Here is an 18,348-nt window from a genome sequence, read left to right as displayed (position 1 = left end):
ACTAAATACAAGGAATAGGCCAGGAATGAAGGGAACTGGAGACAGCGAGCCTCCTCCGTCCATCCATCCATCCATCCATCCATCCATCCATCCATCCATCCATCCATCCATCCATCCATCCATCCATCCATCCATCCATCCATCCGTCTATCCGTCCGTCCATCCATCCATCCATCCATCCATCCATCCATCCATCCATCCATCCCCCTCTTCTCTGGAGCTCCCTGCCCTCAGAGGCTGCAGGAGGCTCCCGGCTCTGTGCTGGGACAAGCATGGAGCTGAGCTGTAAGAAGCTGCTGGCAGCCCCAGCAAGAAGTTTTAGAGAGAGAAAGAGCCTTTTGCAGTGATTTTTTCTAGTTAAGGTCCATCAAAGCACGGATCTAACTTTTTAAATGTTTTCTGATCCCCACAAAGCCACACAGGCTCCAATGATGAATCGGCGGCACTGCCTGGAGTGGGATGCTCCAGAATTCCCCCAAAATGTGCTGGCGTGGACAAGGCAGCTTTCCAGGGCTAGCTGGTACCTGGGTTTGTGACTCAGGAGAGCACAAAACCAGCTTAAAACCACCTTAGAACCTGTGTCTGGTTCAGTTCTCACACCATCTCTCCATCACTGCTGGTGCTCCGCTGGGCAGGATTCCTTTGTTGCGTCTTTGTGGTTCAGATACAGCAAGACACTGCTGAGGGAGGGAGGAGAGGAGCAGCCGCTTCTATTGAAAGTGAAACAGAACAAAAAGGGGCCTTGCACGTCCTGGAATTACCTCTGTGTTTATCAGAACCACATGGGCAGGAGGCAGGGAGCACATCTCCGGGTCCTCCTCCAGCGTTTCAGCGCAGGGATGCAGGCCAGGCCAAGGCAAGGGATTCAGTGGGAGCCAATTGCTTTTGTTGGCCTGTGGAGCGGAGAGATGGTCTGTATTAACACACAACATGTTTCTGGAAGTTGTCTGAGGTTAGGATAAATCAGTTTGGGATTACATGATGGATCCCTATTTATATTAGGAGAACTTCAAATGAAGCAATCTCAAATACGGCAGCGATGCAATGAACAGAAGGACTGTGCCAGGGGGGTTGTGTGGGCTTGAACTGTGTGTGCAGGGGGTCAGTGTCCACGTGTGCTTGCTGGGGCTTTTCATTTTGCAGACAACTTCCACATTTTAGAGAATTTGACCTTTTCTTTGCCCAGTCACACATTTTTCAGCCATTTCTTGGAAGTGATGGGTTTGTGTGATGCTGCAAAAGGGAACATCCCGCTCAGTTCTAGTTACAGCTGCCTGCAGTTATTCTTGGGGTATCAACTCACTGCTTCTGGTGGCAAATCAATTGGATCTGAAGGAAAGGGAATACAGATGGGAGAGAGGAGAAGTCAGAAGGGCAGCTGGAGGGTGCAGAGATCAGGTATTAAATCAACTCCTGTGTTAGGCGGCTACCGCACAGACCCACTTCCCCACGTGCAGTCAGTACTAACAACGTCTTTTTCATCCCTCTTTATCCATTTCCCAGCCCTGAGAGGGTCAGAATCCCAGAGCAGCATCTTTCAGCAGCACTGCACTCCCCTCAGACAGAGGAGATGGAAGGAGTGTCCCTCTCGCAGACGCTGAAATATCATCTGTGGAAAATCTGTCTGAGCTGTAATTACAAAAATGTGTGTGATGTACAAGATGACACTGGATTTGGCAGCATAGTCACAGAAACGTTAAGCTCAGCAAAGCATCTGGGAATGGAAATATTTTTAGAGTGGTTCTGTAAACAGAAAAAACCCGAGCAGTAATTAAAACAAGGCCAGCAGCGAGGTCTGCTGGCTGTGACTCTGAGGAGCCAGCTAAGGAGACCCAGAATGTAAGGCCCTAGCTTTGATGGAAAGACACCCAAAACAATTTTAGTTGTTTTGTCTTGTTATTTCTGCCTCTTATTGAATTAGTTCACATCTCAGCACAACTGGGGTGGTGCAGGAGCCCCCTGCCCATCAGTGTCACCGTGGTGGCTCAGTGTGACAGCACAGGACTCGTGGCTTGGCTGCACATCGTGCCCGTGCCACTGGCTCTGTATGGCTCACGTAGAGCCAGTGGTGCCAGTTGTCTCTTGACAGAGGAGAACTTCTGGTTCCCATTTTCCCAGTGGTCTGGAGTGGCCCCACCATGGCTGGGACAGCACCGGCCCCTTCGCCCTCCAGGGGAGGTTTGGGGGGTTTGTTCCTCTTTAGGAGTGGGTCTGTCAGCAAAGAGGTGACACAGAAAGAAACACAGGAGGGAGGAAAACACTCTGAGAGACCCCTGCACTCTCACTGCTTCCTTTACCTTTTGTGTTCTCTTAGCAGTCTGCACAAAGCTCTCCAGCATTACAGTGGTTCTCTCTGCTGAAATCTTGTGTGGAAGAAGAATCCAGACTTTAGTTTTTTCCACTCTGAAAGGCTGTTATTTAGACTTCAAATTCATCTGAATAACTGCATCCTGGGAGGTTATTTTAGATGTAAGATGCATTGGCTTGTTCTACGTTGGCCCAGTGCTTTTCCCAGATGAAGGAATGTTTTGGCAGGCATCAGCGTTGTTTTACTTCTTTTTTTTTAAAAAAGGCACTCTAACAAGCACATTATTTATGGCTATTTTTGAATATATGTTATTAAACACTTTAATATATTGGAATATTTTTAAATGACCACCCATCTCTGCTAGAGCTTGAGTAGTGTAACTCTGACCCAGAACTTTTCAGGAACGTCCCGTGTTTCTGTTGTTTCCTTCCAAATGGATTAAGGGAAACAATGTCAGCACAACTGACAGAAACCCCGAGTTCTCGCTCCAGCCGTAGGTTGTGTATGGCAAAACCTTGACCCTATGAAGTTGCTTTTATTCCCCCAAATGTTGTTCAGTTAATTAGAAGCATAAAATGGGAAGTTGGGGTTTTATAATGTTTGAAATGAGAGCGCTCTGCCGCTCCAAGTTAAGGCGTAATTTCTTGCAGGGGAACTGTGTGCAGAAAAAAGAAAATAGACGTTTTTGCCCTTTATTTTCCTCCTGAGCCAAATATTTGTTTTCACTAATGTACAAGAGCACAGACCCAACTTGCCTTGGGAATCAGAGGTGCTTTACAAGCAGAGACTTTTTCTGGCAGCTGCTTTCCAGGCTCGCCTGCTTCCAAAGCTCCGGAGGTTGCGGAGGGCACCGTGAGCACCTGAAGGATCAGCCTGGGAAAGATGGTTTTCATTAGAGGTATTTTTAGCTTTCTCATAAGATTCCTCAGAGCCAGCACATTAGTTTATACTGGAGTTTAAAAAATAGGTTAGAAATGTGTGAGCCCACAACTCATTGTACTGTTCTGCCGATGGAAACCGGGGCTGGACTTCCATCCCAGACCAGGGCCGGGTTTAGCCCGTCCCACTCACCCAGCTGTGGTGGGCAGCATGTTGTGACAGATTGGTGGCTCCTAAGAGACAGAACAGACTTTAAAGGCCAATTTCCCAATTCCCACAAGGGGCACTTCTCTTTGGAGCTGTCGCTGAGATGCTCAGTGGATAAGGAATAGCTGGATTAACTCAGGAGACAGTCAGTGGTCCAAGAGGAGATTTTCATCACTGTGGAGGTGTGTAATTACCCCACGATGGCTTATCTGGCAGTCCATGGATGCTGCTGCAGTAAAACAAGCAGGCAGGCTCAACCCACTGGCTCACTGAAAGGTGCACCCACCCCAGTTAAACATCCCGCTCCTCTGCTTATCCTGCAGAGACATCCCAGACTACAGGAACAGGGAGGGGGAGGAGAAGGCTGTTTCCAGGCCTGATTAATGATAGCAGGCTTGTAAGGAGTCCACGTGTTGGGTCATGAGGTCTGTTTTGTGCTGTAGCCCAGGCAAAACCTTCTGTTTTCTGACTGCTTGAAATCCTCTGGGCTCCTTGCGCAAGGCCACACAGAAACGCCGTGGCACGGCCAGGAACACCAGTTGGGAAGCTCAATTCCCTGCCTGCACTTGGGATGAAATCAGAGCTCTGGCTGGTGTATGTCTGGGTGCTCTGGCTGGGTGACACTGCTGGTCAAGCCCACGTGTCCCAGATTTCACACAGAACATCTGGGTCAGAGCCCCGAGCTGAGGGTTGTTATGGGACTTCTGCTCATCACAGAACCAGAAACTCAGTTTTCCATATCATTTTATCACAGGAAAACCTGAATATGCCTGAGCACAGCTCCCTGGGCAGTAATGATTTGAACTGGCTGTGGCACTGCACCTGCAGTGACTGCCTTGGAACAGAGTGATGGGAATTCCAGCAATAATGTGCTGACATGAGAAACCTGCTCGCTGACACGGGGCCCTTTGGAGAGGGTGGGTGCCTGGCAGGAAACGTGCCGGGTCCTGGCTTCCCTGCCAGGTAATGCTGCACAGGACCTAGACCAGACCCCTGTGTCCTGGTCTCACCTTCCAGGAGAGCAATGGGACCTCTTATGGTGAAAAAGAATTATTTGAAGTTCCTGCCCAACACTGTTGAACTGATCTTGCCTTGAAAGAACAGGGTCCCCATCCTGAGGGTCTCTCTGGCACAGGGCTGAGTGGCCTCTCCTGCACTGCCCACAGGTTTTTGCAGCAACACCTCCCACTTCTCGTTTGTGAGGCTGGCCATGAACTTGTAGCTTGAGCACAGGCTGAATGTGCCCCAGTTTTAAATCCTCTACATCCTAACAGTGTGCAGTTTGCCCTGGTCCTGCGCAGGAGGCTCATCTGGGTGCCGCTCTCTTTGTGACAAATGTTGTGTCCCTCTGCCCCGCAGCTGTGAACTCCTGTGCCCTGAACAACGGTGGCTGTGAGCACGACTGCGTGCAGGTGACGCTGGCACAGCACCGCTGCCAGTGCCGCCACAACTTCCAGCTGCAGGAGGACGGGAAACGCTGCGTCCGTGAGTGCCGGGGGCACGGGGGGCAGGGGGGCAGAGCTGCCATCTGGGAGCTGAGGGACAGGGAGCACACACCGGCACGCTCAGATGTCCAGCAGATCAGACTGGGGGGGTTTCCAGTAAAAACTCTGTGTGTTTTGTTGTCATGGACATATCCTGCAGCTTATTCCAAGGGATAGGAAGAGCTGGAGGAGCGCGGCCAACAAAAATGAAATTGTCTGAAGGCACAGGCTGCTGTGAGAGTGGAGGATCAGCAGCGTGTGGCAGCAGGATGGGATCCTCTCCCTCAGCCTGGAGACAGCTCTCTGGCTGACCTGCTCCTGGCTCAGGAGGGAGAGAAGCCAAAGGGGACAGAGCACAAGGTTGATCTCCTCGTTCATAGCAGCAGTCATTCAAGAGGCAGGAGGGGGGAAGTCTTTAGCTGTGAAGTTGCTAAAGGAGAAGGAACGACTGGGATATTACAGACGCAGCAGTTGGAGGGGTTTGGAGCATCTGTCCCGGTCCTGGAGCAGGTCAGAGGTTGGCAAAGCTCTGGGTAGGAGCACTCGGAGCAAATTGCCAGCACTTGCTGCGTAATGTCTGCAGAGGGACGTGCCCGTGCCAAGCTTCTGCTGGGAGGGTTTTACAGGATCTCTCACCGTGTAAATCCTCCTGCCCGATGGAGCAGTTAAGGGGCAGGAGCAGGGATTCTCTGCCCGGTGCAGAACAGGCTCTCACAGACAGCAGCTCCTCTGCCGGGCACAGCTGCTCGGGGCTCTGTTCTCCCACAGAGCCATGAGAGCCAGGGGGTGTGTGTGGACTGATGCTGCCTGTCTGCTCTGCTCTGCCCTGCAGTGAGGAACCCCTGTGCCGACGGGAACGGGGGCTGCCAGCACCGCTGCCATGGCCACCGCGGCCGCGCCCGCTGCGAGTGCCACCCCGGCTACCGCCTGGGGCCCGACGGCAAGGCCTGCGAGGGTGAGTGCCCTGCCCTCCTGCCCTCCTGCCCTCCTGCCCTCCTGCCCCGGAGGGAAACTCCTGTGTCGCAGGGGCTGGGGGGGTGTTCTGTGTGAACACAGCAGAGGGATGCACATGGCAGGGATCGCTTGGTTGGGGTCCATCCAGGAGCCCTGCTCGAGCTCTCTGCAGCAGCCCCCAGTTTCATGTGATCCAATTTCCTTGGGGACCCCTCAGCAATTCTGAATTCTTAACTGTGTCTTTGTTGGTCTGGACCCCAGTGAAGAATTCAGGGTGCGAGAAACCAGTTAAAAAACCTCAAAAGTTAGTAACAGCAGTCCCTTTGGAAGAATGTTTATGGCTCAGCCTGCCTTGCTCACTGTTTGCTCACCTCTCACAGATGTGAACGAGTGCCTGACCGGACTGGCCATGTGTTCACACCAGTGCCTGAACACACGGGGCTCCTTCAAGTGCACCTGTAACCCGGGCTACGAGCTGGGGGCGGATGGCAAGCAGTGCTACCGTGAGTACTGCGGGACACGGGGCGGCCTCTGCACGTGTTTGTCACTGTCCTCCCTGAACTGTCAGGGCCAAGTCAGAGCAATCTTTGCTGAAGAGTTTCACAGGCAGCTTTGGGGCTGTTTACTCCCCCACCAAGATAAAAAACTTGGTCTGAGCTTAAAAGTCATCATGAAGCTACTTTAGCCGGTTTAGGCAATTGATTTGGGGCCATTTGGCTCCAAACAGGCCAAGTTCTGCTCTTGGGGACTTCGTTGGACAAGTTCAGTCAGCTGCAGATGTGTCACTGGGGGAGGAATTGGGCCAGTGAAGGGATCACATCTGTTCCCATCAAGGAAAGAAATAAACACTGTGATGCAAGAGTGAGCCAGGCTGTCCGTGCAGCTTCGTTCAGCTGGACATGTTCAGGACAGGCTGAACCAGAGCTATCAGCACCAGCAGCCCCTTATAGATGTACACCACAGGGGCAGTCCCAGTGCTGGCAGCTGGTGTTACTGGGAGCTCTGATGCTCCACCTGTGCAGCTGGACCTTGCCAAGGGCACAAGGCTAAGGCTTTGCAGGCCATAAATGAGTCTTGAAAGGCATCACACAGAGCACTGTGAGGAACCAGGCTGATGAGATGGTATTTAAGAGTCTAAAGATGTACACAACTCCCTTCCTAGGAACATGGCTGGTCTTACACCATGATCATTGACACTGCTCTGGGGCCAACTACAGAACAAAGCAGCCTTCCCACATGAGAAGTGCTTCTCCCTGCCCTTTCTGCATGTTTCTTTTGTGCAAAACCTTGCTTGTGCTGCATTAATAAGAAAGGGAAAGAAAGGGATGATAATCATGATGTGAACTCTGGAATATAGTCCTCCACTGTGGCACATCTTTTGTTTCTGACAAGCACAGATCCATTGGGAAGCATCAAGCTGCCTTTCTTTATCCTCCTTGGGTCTGAACACATGAAAAACTCAATGTTCTTGAAGGCAGAAATTGTTTTCCTGAGGTTCAGGACTGAGTCAAACTCCGTGAAACAAGTTCCTTTTAGTTTAAGAAAGCTTAATTAACTAGACAAGTTTACGGAACCCTTGCCAAGCTGGGATGATCTATGGCTGCGATTGATGTTCGTGCCGACCATTTTTGACATGTCAGGAACTAACGATTCTCGCTGTAGGCATCTGGATGTTTCCCCAGTTAGCTGTGTTCTGCTGCTCCCATTTCTCCCTGGCACCAGAACAGCTCTGCTCTGAGGCTGAGCCAACTTTTGGTTGGCAGCACACGCTGCAGCTTGGCAGGAGCAGGAGCAGTTTCATCCGCAGCCTGTTCATCCCAGAGATTGTCCAGAGCCTGCTCCACAGCTCTGTCCCTAAGAGGCTGCGTGAGATCCCTCGGTTTCTTTTTATACTCCACTTCCCAGCCCAGCAGTGGCCTCTGTGCAGAGCTATTTCCATCCTTTCCCACTGCAGATCCCCCTCCTCAGCAGCGATGCGGTGCCAGGAGCTGGCTGGGGCGCGGCACCGAGGGCAGGCACAGGCCAGATGTGTCACACGGGGCCCTAACCAGTCTGCCTTTTCCAGGGATAGAGATGGAGATTGTGAACAGCTGCGAAGCCAACAACGGGGGCTGTTCCCATGTGTGCCACCACACCAGCTCTGGCCCAGTGTGCACCTGTAACTTTGGCTTTCGGCTGGAGGAGGACCAGAAGTCATGCACTGGTAAGGCAGGGAAAGGTCCAGACCTTGAGTTACAGGCACATCTCAGGTAACTCTGAGGGTCTCTCTTGGCTGCTGTGTGTGTGCACCACAAACAGGCTAAGGAGGATAGAAACAGATGTGAAGGGAGACATCCTCAAGCCTCCACTCAAGATATACTTGGACAGCAATTATGATTTCCAAACTAATTAGTTTTTCCCTGATGAAACTGCTCTAAGCAAGAGTCAGTGTTACAGCTGGGATCACCTTGTATGTAAGCACAAAAAACCTGTAAAAACAGTCTCAAACTGGGAACCACAGTGAACTTCCCACAGACCTTGAGGATTCATGATTCAAGAGGAACTCAGGAATACTGGCTTGGCATTTGGCTCAGTAAAAGCTCACCAGAACTGGTCAGGGAGTAATTTAACAGTTCCTGTCACCACTGTACAGTGTATTAACACCCTTTGTGTTTTATTTAGATATCAATGAGTGTGACACTGGTTCTCACTGTTGTCACCAAGACTGTTACAACTACCCTGGGGGCTACGAGTGCTCCTGCCATGCTGGGTACAGGCTGAGCACGGATGGCTGTGGGTGTGATGGTGAGTACCAGCCTCTCACTGGGCTCCAAGCAAACCCTCTCTGCTGAGACACTGACTAATGAAGCTTTTAATTAAAAGAACAAGAAATTGTCCTACCTGGTTGCGAGCAGCCAGGCATTTCTTCCAGCTTCTCCCAGCCCATATACCAGTTTTCCTGCCAGCTCTCTGATGAGTCACTTTCTTAGGAGGAAGAATGTAGGGAAAAATCCCCCTAATAAGTTGTTCTCACTACCAGAGCTCTCAAGGACATTTCACAGGGGAAGAGCCAAACTCACCCCCCTGTTTCAACACAATTAGTGTAGACGGCAACTGAAATGGAGCACATTTTATGTTGAAACCCAGATATCCCTAATCCCTGAAGTGGTTTCACTCCATATTTAGAGTCGATGGCTTCACATACTTAGCAGAGAGGATGCCATCAGCCTGCTCACTGCTGCATGGCCAGATGCATGTCCAGGCCCCTGTCCTGCACAGGGGGACTGCTCCCGTTACACCGGAGTCTCCCATGTTTTGTAGATGTGGATGAGTGCTCTTCAAACAACGGGGGGTGTGAACACACGTGCCAGAACCAGCCAGGGTCGTTCCAGTGTGGCTGTGAGATTGGACACAAGCTGGACGAAGACCGAAGGAGCTGCATCTGTAAGTGCCTTGTCCGTGGGGCCACGGGCACCTCCCCTCTGCCACCCAGCCGAGCCAGGACCGCATGGCCTGGAGCTCCTTAGCCCTGCACCTCCCCTTTTCCAGCCCTGGAGGACACTGTGGAAGCTCTGGATGGTCGGCGCCCCGTTATCCGCCCGATCCCTCACGTCGCCATCCTGCGAGATGAATTCACCCAGCTCTTCAACGACGACTACGAGGAGGAGGAGGAGGAAGAGATGGAAGCAAGAGGGGAGCACACGCTTTCAGAGAAATTCGGTGGGCATTTTTGGGCAGCAGGGGCCAATGCCATACTTGGAACTCTTCAGAGTTTATTTGTGTTGGGTGAACACACCCCCAGACCTGTCGAGTGCCTTTCCTGTGTTTGGCTTTGCTGCAACCGGAACACAGGGGTTTCCCTGCCCAAACTCCCAGGGATGCTGAGGCAGCCTCGGGGGGTTCTCACCCACGGTGCCTCTCGTTGCAGTTTGCCTGGAGCGCACGTTCGGCCCCGACTGCAGCCTGACCTGCGAGGACTGTGCCAACGGAGCCGCCTGCAACGCCGAGGGCACCGGCTGTGACTGCCCAGCGGGCTGGACGGGCACCCTCTGCAACCAGAGTGAGTGGTGTTGGTGGAGCGGCGAGGGAACCGCATTCCCCCTGCCCCGGGTTTGCCGTGGGGGCAGCCCTGGGGGGCTGGGGTAGCCCTGGGGGGCTGGGGCAGCCCTGGGGGGCTGGGACCGCCGGCTGAGCCCAGTCTGCCTCTCCCTGCCCAGCTTGCCCGACCGGCACCTTCGGCAGCAACTGCAGCCAGAGCTGCCGCTGCCAGAACGGCGGCTCCTGCGACCCCACCACCGGCGCCTGCCGCTGCCCGCCCGGCGTGGCCGGGGAGCTCTGCCAGGACGGTAAGCACAGCGCTCGTGGGGGGTCTCACCTTGCTGCCAAAAGGCAGGATGGCACCTCTGTGGGGCCCCGAAGTCACACACCAAACCCGGGACCCTCCCCGGCAGTTTTCTTTTCTCCCTGAAATGCTTTTCCATAAGGAAAAGTTCCCGGGGTGCCAGCTGTGAGTGCTGCTCCCCAGCTGGTGGAGGTGGTCCTTTTCTGGTTCTCTCAGTGTGTTAGCTGAGGGTTTGCCATCACTTGGTAAATGGCTGTTCTGGCCATCTCTGATGCCACTCTCAGATGTCCCAGTTGTGCTTCTCTGAAGCCTGAAAGCGTTTCCCACAGGATGCCCTACACTGGTCCCCTTGTAGCTGTTCACTGACAGCATCTTTCAACACTCTTGTTGAACCGTCCCAGTGTGAGCTGCTCCAACACATCCCTGCTCCATGTGACTCTGTGGGTCACTGAGTTTTGTGTGGAAAAATGTCATTTTAGTAAGGAAAAGGTGGTAAAGGAGACTGTTCACCCTCAGAGCAGTGCTCTGGGGAGTGTGCTTGTCTTTACACTGGAAGACCTTTGCGGTCCCTGTTCGCTACTCAGTGGTGACTGGGGGCCAACATCTGTATTTCATGGGACATTCAGGGGCAGACATAGAAAAGAATGTCAAAACCACAATTTCCATGGTAAATTTCCATGGAAACCATGGAGGTATTTTCCCCTGAAAAAAACCTGAAGTCCTGAAAAGCTGTGATGACAGTAGTTACCCACAGTACCCAAAGGAGGTGTCACTGCTGGTGGGGTTTGTTTCTCTCTCCCAAAGGGTTAAAATCTGGAGGACATAATCTAAAAACCCAGAAAGAGGGAGACAATCAGAGATGCAGACAAAAGGACTTCAGTCACATGTTGGGAGCATATGGGAACTATTACTGAAGGAGATGGAAGCAGAATGTAAATGAACATGAGGTACCCCGACCTTTCCTTTCTGAAGGAAGGGGGTGATTGAGGGGGACAGAGAGAAAACAGGAAGGTAAAATTAAAATAAACGATGCAGAATTGCTCTGTTGTCCCAGGGTGGCATTTCCTCTGCTCCTCTGTTTGTAGGGAGAAGGCACATGCTGCTGGGCAGCTGCTGGCCAGAGTCTTCTGCTGACACAGCCTGTCTGCCATGTGCTTCCAATATCCAGATCTTTTGCATAACAGAGAAAAAATAATAATTTTATTCCCTTAATAGTGCAAATATCACTGTGGCTTATCAATAGGAGCAGCCTCATGGGTTACTTTCTCACACAGAAAAGCCTTGACCCCTCTGAGCCCTGTGGGTGGGTTATTTCTGGCCCAGCAGCACAGTAACTGGTGAGTGCAGAGCTGATGGGTGCCCTGGAAGCAGTGCAGGGACTGGCAGCAAGTGGCATCCCCTGCACTGCACAGGGCCAGCTGATTTTGAGCAGATACAGGGAATCTGGTCGTCTCACCCTGCCTGCATCCCTTGCCCTGGTGCATCCCTGGCCTCACACAGCTCTGGTTCTGGTGTGTTTTTCTACTGGAAGCCAAATGTCCATCTGAAACTGGCTCATCTTCCCAGGAAATCTCTCTCTATTACTAGGGTGCCCTAAAGGATTTTTTGGGAAACAATGCAGGAAAAAGTGCAACTGTGCCAACCGGGGTCGCTGCCATCGGATTTACGGAGCCTGCCTGTGCGATCCTGGCTTGTACGGCCGGTACTGCCACTTGGGTATGCCTGTCCTCATCCTCGCTGTCCTCGGATCCCAGCCTTCCTGGGCGCCGTCCCTGGGAAGGGCCGTCCCTGGGAGGCGGTTTCTGTGCCTTGCCCTGGGTCTCTGACCGGCTTTTCCCTCCCTCCAGCCTGTCCCAGGTGGGTGTTCGGCGCGGGCTGCTCGGAGGAGTGTCGGTGTGTGCAGCCCCACACGCGGGACTGCGACAGGAGGGACGGCTCCTGCCACTGCAAGCCCGGCTACCGAGGGGAGCGCTGCGAGACCAGTGAGTGCCCCGGGGTGTTCCTGGAGCATCCCCCTTCCTCCTCCCACAGCCTCTTTCTCCCGCATTTATTTTTTGGGGGGAAAAGCTCTGCTTGCTTTCTGCCCTCCTGGGCTGTCTCACCTCTCGTTCCCTTGGGAGCACACCTTGCTCACACTCGGTCACGTTCAGCTGTCACCAGGACCTGTGTGGGGTGGGGACACCTGTAACTGCTGGTGGTGGAGCTCAGGAGGGTGCTCAGCACGTGGGGCTGCAGCTCTGCTGGGGCAAGGAGTAATTCCAGACCTTTCTCTTGAACTGTGGCTGCTCGCAGGCTGTGACCCTGGCTACTATGGGGATGGCTGCAAGAAGAAGTGTGGCTGCTCCCCAGGAGTGTCCTGTGACCCTGTCACTGGAGAGTGCCAGAAGGAGTGTCCCCCAGGGTACCACGGGGAGAACTGTGACCAAGGTAAGGCAGGGCCATGCAGGGCAGCTCTGCACATGCTGCAAGCTCACCGTTCTCGCTCATGTTTTTCTTCACAAAGCAACTCAAAGGCACTTCCAGAATCCCCTGAGAGCCCCAGTCCACAGCAGATGATCTGGTGAGTGGCAGGTTGAGGCTTTAGAGGCCATGGGAGCTGCCGTCTGCAGGTGTCTGGGAGATGCTGCTGTCTCCTTAAAGCAGGGGGGAAGGATTCCTCATGCAAAATGACCCTGATTCAGAAAAGGAGAACAGGGTCTCACTTCATCCTGCCACTTGGACATCTCTGTGTTGGTAGATGAAGGTGATAGGGATCTGATTATCTTTCCCTGCTCTTGATGTCTTTTCCCTTCCAGACAATCTGTGCTCAGCACAACACTATCACATTTTCTGCTTCGTTCTCTGTTACATATTGAAACTCTGATCTGCAAGTGCAAAAGAGGATTTTACATTTAATTTGCATTAGGATTTAAACTTCTGCCTCTGTATGAACCTGCCAGAGCAGTTTTGTGCTCTTCACATGCAGGGCCACTTGACAGGATGGTGACTGAACTGCCCAGCTCTGTGTGTGTCTGACAGTGTCCAACACTCAGGCTCTGAGGGTGCAGATTTCAAGATCCTGGGGATGATTGGGGTGGTTGGGGTTTTAGAATGCTTGACTTTGTTCAGACAAAGGTGCTTTGAGTGAACCTAAAGGCAGTGAGTCATTGGCACGAGGTGATTACAAAACATGAACACAGTGCTTGGAAAAGAATGACTTCTGCCAACCACAGAGAGGAGCAGAGATTGAAAAATCAACCTCCTCCTGCTCTTGTGGGGCTGGATCCTCCTGAATCCACTTCAGCTGGTTGGGTCCCACAGAAAATGCAAAAAGCTGGACTCTTGGAGTCCACACTTGAAGACAGACTGCAGTAGAAGACACTGCATGGAGAGGCTGGCGGTGGCCAGAATCTGGATTTGGATTCAAGCATCTTGGGAGTTGCTGCACTAACTGCTGTTTAGCCAAGCACTCTATCACCCCAGCCCAGAAATGACAACTGTGAGCCTCATTAATCTGCCAGCACAGGGTGATGGTGCAGAGCCCCATCTCCGACAGAACATGGGCTGTTGGTCAGAACGAGAGCTGCAGTCACAAAAATCCCAATGCAAGTGCTACCAGAGCTCCATAGGAGGAGAGAAGGCAGCAGCTCCTGCAGGGCTGTGTCCCTGGCAGGGTCTGGCAGCCCTGAGCCCCCTGTGGTGGGACACTGTGGCCTCCGGAGCCCCAGAGCCCCCGGAGCCCCCGAGCCCCCGGCGCCTTGGCGGGCTGGGCGCTCCCGCTTGGGATATTTTTAAAAAGAGTAAGAAAGGAGCTAAAGCCTGTAGGGGGGAGTCACAGGAAATAACACAAATATTTGTATAGAAATAGTAGGCTGTTGGCTGTTGTTGGGATCTGGAAATTATTAAAGGGTGAAGACAAACATCTGCCATCAATTAGCAAAGAGGAGGAATAACAAAACCTCCACTGTGTCACTGGAAGTCGAGGCGCTGGTGTGCGTTTCCTCCCTGGTTTGCGCCGGTGTGTTTGCCTCTGCTGAAGCCTTACAGAACATTGGCTTTGGGGAGAGTGGAGCTCTTGGGGGAGCCTCAGAGAGGATTGAAGGATCTTTGGGTCTGAGCCCCTCGGTCTGCACGTCACTACCTGGCTGCTAAATTGTGTCACGGGACACAAGAGGGAAGGAAAAGCGCCTATTCCTCATATGGATGAGGATGCTCCTTCTTTCCTTTACATCAGTGTCCTGCTGCAAACCTGGCTGCTTCTTAAAATCCTGGTGCCCAGATCCTGTAGACATTCAGGTGGGGAGGTAAAAGCCCTCACAGGATCTTACAAAAGTCAGAGGTGGTTCAGTTTGGGGATCCCCTCTCCATGTTCTGCACCCCAGCCCAGAGAGAACAGAGTGGCTTGGGAAGTCATTATTTTGCAGAGTCCTGTCCACAGATTGGAGACCTCCAAGATTGTCAAGTCCAGCCTTTGACAGAGCACCACCATGCCCACTAAATCACAGGCACAGTCCTCCCTGGCAGCGTGAGAGCCTCTCACAGCCGGGCTATTCCCTGCAGACTCCTTTGAGCTGTGGGGCTGGGTTGGTAAAAACCTCTGGGGCATCTCGGGGGGGGGGCAGTTCTCACCCTGCTGTTCTCCCTGCAGAGTGCCCCCAGGGGACGTTTGGGGCAGGCTGCAGGTGGCCCTGTGCCTGTGGAGGAGCTCCCTGTGACCCGAGCACGGGGCAGTGCCACTGCCCGCCCGGCTGGATGGGACACGACTGCGGCCAAGGTGAGCAGAGCGGACGTGCTGAGGGAGGGATTTGGGTGTAGAGCTGATATTTTGCTTTTGCTAAAGTTAGTTTCAAAAATATGCAGTGCAATTAGAATAATCTTCGTGGAAAATTAGAGAAAGTGCAGCTTTTGATGGTAAATTCTAAACAACAGCCTGGGCCAGCTCTGCTCTGCTGTCGAAGCTGAGGGAAGCACAATGAAAAGGATGAAGATATTTTCAGTTGTTGCAGTCCTTAACATAGGAGAGGAATCTTCCTTTACCAATGTGTGTTTTTAATTGCCTTCACCAGATTACTCCTTAGCTGCTGGAAAACTAGAGAATCTGAAATTAAAAGCTTTTTCATGATTGTACATTATTACAGCAGCTGGAAGGCATTAGTCACATATAGATGTCCTGCTCCGAAGGGTTTGGCTGAGCAATAAAACCACACATGCACAGTGCTTACCATACATTTCGAGCTGCCTTTTTTTCCAGGCCCTGGAGCAGCTTAGGAGCAGTTGGAGAAGGATTCTTGCCCTGGTTTTAGCAGTTCTTAGCCTTTTGCTTCTCCTGTGCAGCTCACAGCAGGTCTGGGAGCACTGACGTGCTGTCCATGGTGTGACAGCAGCTGCAGGAACCCTGTGCCAGCAACACCATTTCCCAGAGAGAAGCCCTTGGAGCTCCCCATGAGTGGATGCAAATCCAAAATTGACATGGAAGTCCTGGAGTGAGCTCAGAATAGCACTTACCAAGGGCTTGCACACTGTTTGTGGAACAAGCAAAGCCATGCTGTGCTCTCTAGTAGCCACGTGTTGCTGAACAAAAGTCCACGTCTTGCATGAAGGAGAAAGGAAACCCGGAAAACAGGCTTTTCCCTCTCCCACCTGGGCTCTGATCCTAATGCTCTCTTCTCTCTCTGGCCATGCTCCAGCCTGCCCTGAGGGTCGCTGGGGGCCGGGCTGCCAGGAGATCTGCCCCGACTGCGCCAACGACGCCCGCTGTGACCCCGCCACAGGAGCCTGTGTGTGCCCGCCCGGCTACACCGGCCAGCGCTGCCAGGACGGTGAGTGTGGGCTGCAGCAGGTCCCTCAGCCGGGATGTCCATCTCCAGCTGGAATGAGGGCTATTTTGGTGGACCTGCTCCAGCCAGCAGAGCACCCAGCAGTGGACTAGACACTGCCATGCTCAGCAGAGCAGGCTGAGCACTGGGCACATCTCTGTCACCTCATTCCTTGGGGCATGGGTCCCAAGGCTTCCCTTAAAGTCCCTCTAGTCCCATCTCCACAGGGGTTCTTTCTACGTCAGCAGAAAGGGAGGCAGATGAGTCCCCTGTCCTGTCCAGCCCAGAGCTGAGCACCCATGCTCAGAGTACCAGTGTCAGTGCCTGTGGCTCTGCCCAAGCACCACGGTGCCCTCAGGTCTGTCAGGATGGGGTTCCAGCAGCCATCTGCACTCAGTCCCTGTTTCCCTTGGCAGTGTGTCCTCCAGGCTGGTTCGGCTCCGACTGCCAGCTGAGCTGCAGCTGTGGGAACGAGGGACATTGTCATCCGGTGACGGGGATGTGCAGCTGCCCACCTGGCTGGATGGGGCACAACTGTCAGAGAGGTACAGCATCACTCCTGGACCACACTAACCTGCTGTGCCAATCTGTGTTGTCATTGCTCCATTCTCATACTTGTGCTCTGCCTCTGCCAGGGAAATCTCTCTAAAATCCTTTCCTTTTCTCTGCTCTGTCCAGCTGGTGCCTCTGGCCTTTGTGCAGGAGGCCGGTTTGCAGAGTGAATTCACATCAAATGTGAGCCAGCGTGGCACCCGCCCTCGCTGTCCCCCTGGGCTCTCTGCCCAGGGACCTCCAGCTGTGTTTATGCCCAAGGGAACGTTGTGAGGGACGGGAGGGCAGCGCTGTGCCCGCTCTGTGCTCTCGTGGAAGCCGAGCAGGTGGGGCACACAAGTGATGGGGTCCCTCCCGTGTTCCAGCCTGTGACGTGGGGCACTGGGGCCCCGACTGTGCCCACGCCTGCAACTGCAGCAACAGCGACGGCAGCTGCAGCGCCGAGACTGGGCAGTGCCTCTGCGACGCCGGGTACACGGGCGGCCACTGCGAGCACAGTGAGTGCTGCCCCTGTGCCCTTACACCCAGCCAGCTGCTGCACATGTGCTCCAGGGACAGGCATCGGTCCGCTCCAGTCCCCATGCCCGGGCTGTGATGCCCTCCCAGTCCTGATGCCAGACTGGCTCCATCCCGAGGGTGGTGGGGTGACGTGGGTACATATCTGTAAGGGGCAGGGTAGAACCCACTGGTCGTTATAAAAAAGCAGCTGCCAGATACTCTTACTCCGTTCAGAACCTGGTCCCCTGCCATAGCATAGCTTCCCTGGGACCCTGGAAAGGACAGGGTCCTCAGTCTCGTTTCCTTCTGCTTTCCAGAGTGCCCAGAAGGATGGTTTGGGCTGAGCTGTCGGCACCAGTGTCAGTGTGAGAACGGGGCAGCCTGTGACCATGTCAGCGGGGCCTGCACTTGCAGCCCAGGCTGGAGAGGAACATTCTGTGAGCACGGTGAGTACCTGCACCTGGAGACCATGACCCACACCTCCATCCCACAGGGTTTGTGCTCCCTGTCTGACTTGACTATCCTGTTACAGCAAAGGGAATCCCTCAGGATGGTCATGGGGTGAACCACATGTCCTCAAGCTGCTGTCTCTGCTTTTAATTCTGGAGGGAAAATGGCTAGGAAAAAAAAAAAAAGACTAACAAAATGAAAAAAAGGAGGGAATGCAGTGGATGCACAGCTGCCCTGGTCCCTGTGTGTACGTGTTGCACACAGGATCTTGGAACAGCCTCTTGGAAGGGTCCCTGGTGCAGGGATCCCACCACCAGCCTGTGCAGTCTCTTGGTGGTCAGGAACTTCATGGCATTCGTCTCCTGATCCACCACAGCTCTGTCCTGTACCTGGAATGTCCAGAGTGGATATGGATCTAATATCTGCTGCCCTGCCAGGAGGGAGCCCTTCACAGTGGCACCACACCAGTGCAGCCTTATATCAGCCAAAAAGGCTGCCAGGAAGCACTTTTTCTGCAGGGAGGTTTCCAGCTCTGTATAGTCATTTTGTGAGGATTTCTCCTTTGTTTTCCACAGCCTGTCCCGATGGATTTTACGGACTGGAGTGTCGGCAGACCTGTGACTGCCTGAACGGTGCCCACTGTGACCCTGTGACGGGCCAGTGCCAGTGTCCCCCCGGCTGGACCGGCCCCCGCTGTGGCCAGGGTGGGTGTCTGCGGCCAGGCCCCCCCTCTGTGCTGGGGTGGGATGGAGAGAGGCAGAGCTGCCCTCCACGGGCACTCTGGAGCCAGTGCTGTCTCTTTGCTGCCAGGTCATAGGAACCAGAGGTTTGGGTGACTGTTCCCCATCTGTGATTTTCTCTGGGTGGAGTTTAATTCTGCATGGCAGAGGAGTATTTGGA

At 53.4% G+C, this 18,348-nt stretch overlaps 1 protein-coding gene across 1 annotated transcript in view; it reads left to right on the top strand.

The window, feature by feature from the left end:
* Window positions 1-18,348, top strand: part of MEGF6 (multiple EGF like domains 6) — a 71,243-nt gene that overhangs the window by 44,524 nt on the left and 8,371 nt on the right. Inside the window, exons 5-22 of the mRNA XM_017831150.1 lie at window positions 4,754-4,879; window positions 5,711-5,833; window positions 6,213-6,335; window positions 7,898-8,035; window positions 8,494-8,616; window positions 9,133-9,255; window positions 9,361-9,531; window positions 9,740-9,871; window positions 10,029-10,157; window positions 11,741-11,869; window positions 12,001-12,135; window positions 12,446-12,580; window positions 14,781-14,906; window positions 15,820-15,951; window positions 16,365-16,493; window positions 16,866-16,997; window positions 17,316-17,444; window positions 18,024-18,152. Of these exons, the coding sequence (XP_017686639.1) occupies window positions 4,754-4,879; window positions 5,711-5,833; window positions 6,213-6,335; window positions 7,898-8,035; window positions 8,494-8,616; window positions 9,133-9,255; window positions 9,361-9,531; window positions 9,740-9,871; window positions 10,029-10,157; window positions 11,741-11,869; window positions 12,001-12,135; window positions 12,446-12,580; window positions 14,781-14,906; window positions 15,820-15,951; window positions 16,365-16,493; window positions 16,866-16,997; window positions 17,316-17,444; window positions 18,024-18,152 (2,364 nt within the window). The remainder of the gene's footprint in view (window positions 1-4,753; window positions 4,880-5,710; window positions 5,834-6,212; window positions 6,336-7,897; window positions 8,036-8,493; window positions 8,617-9,132; window positions 9,256-9,360; window positions 9,532-9,739; window positions 9,872-10,028; window positions 10,158-11,740; window positions 11,870-12,000; window positions 12,136-12,445; window positions 12,581-14,780; window positions 14,907-15,819; window positions 15,952-16,364; window positions 16,494-16,865; window positions 16,998-17,315; window positions 17,445-18,023; window positions 18,153-18,348) is intronic.

The sequence above is a fragment of the Lepidothrix coronata genome, unplaced genomic scaffold, assembly GCF_001604755.1.
Source record: "Lepidothrix coronata isolate B3197 unplaced genomic scaffold, Lepidothrix_coronata-1.0 Scaffold188, whole genome shotgun sequence".
Classification (NCBI taxonomy): Eukaryota; Metazoa; Chordata; class Aves; order Passeriformes; family Pipridae; genus Lepidothrix; species Lepidothrix coronata.
This window is presented reverse-complemented; position numbering and strand designations above follow the sequence as displayed.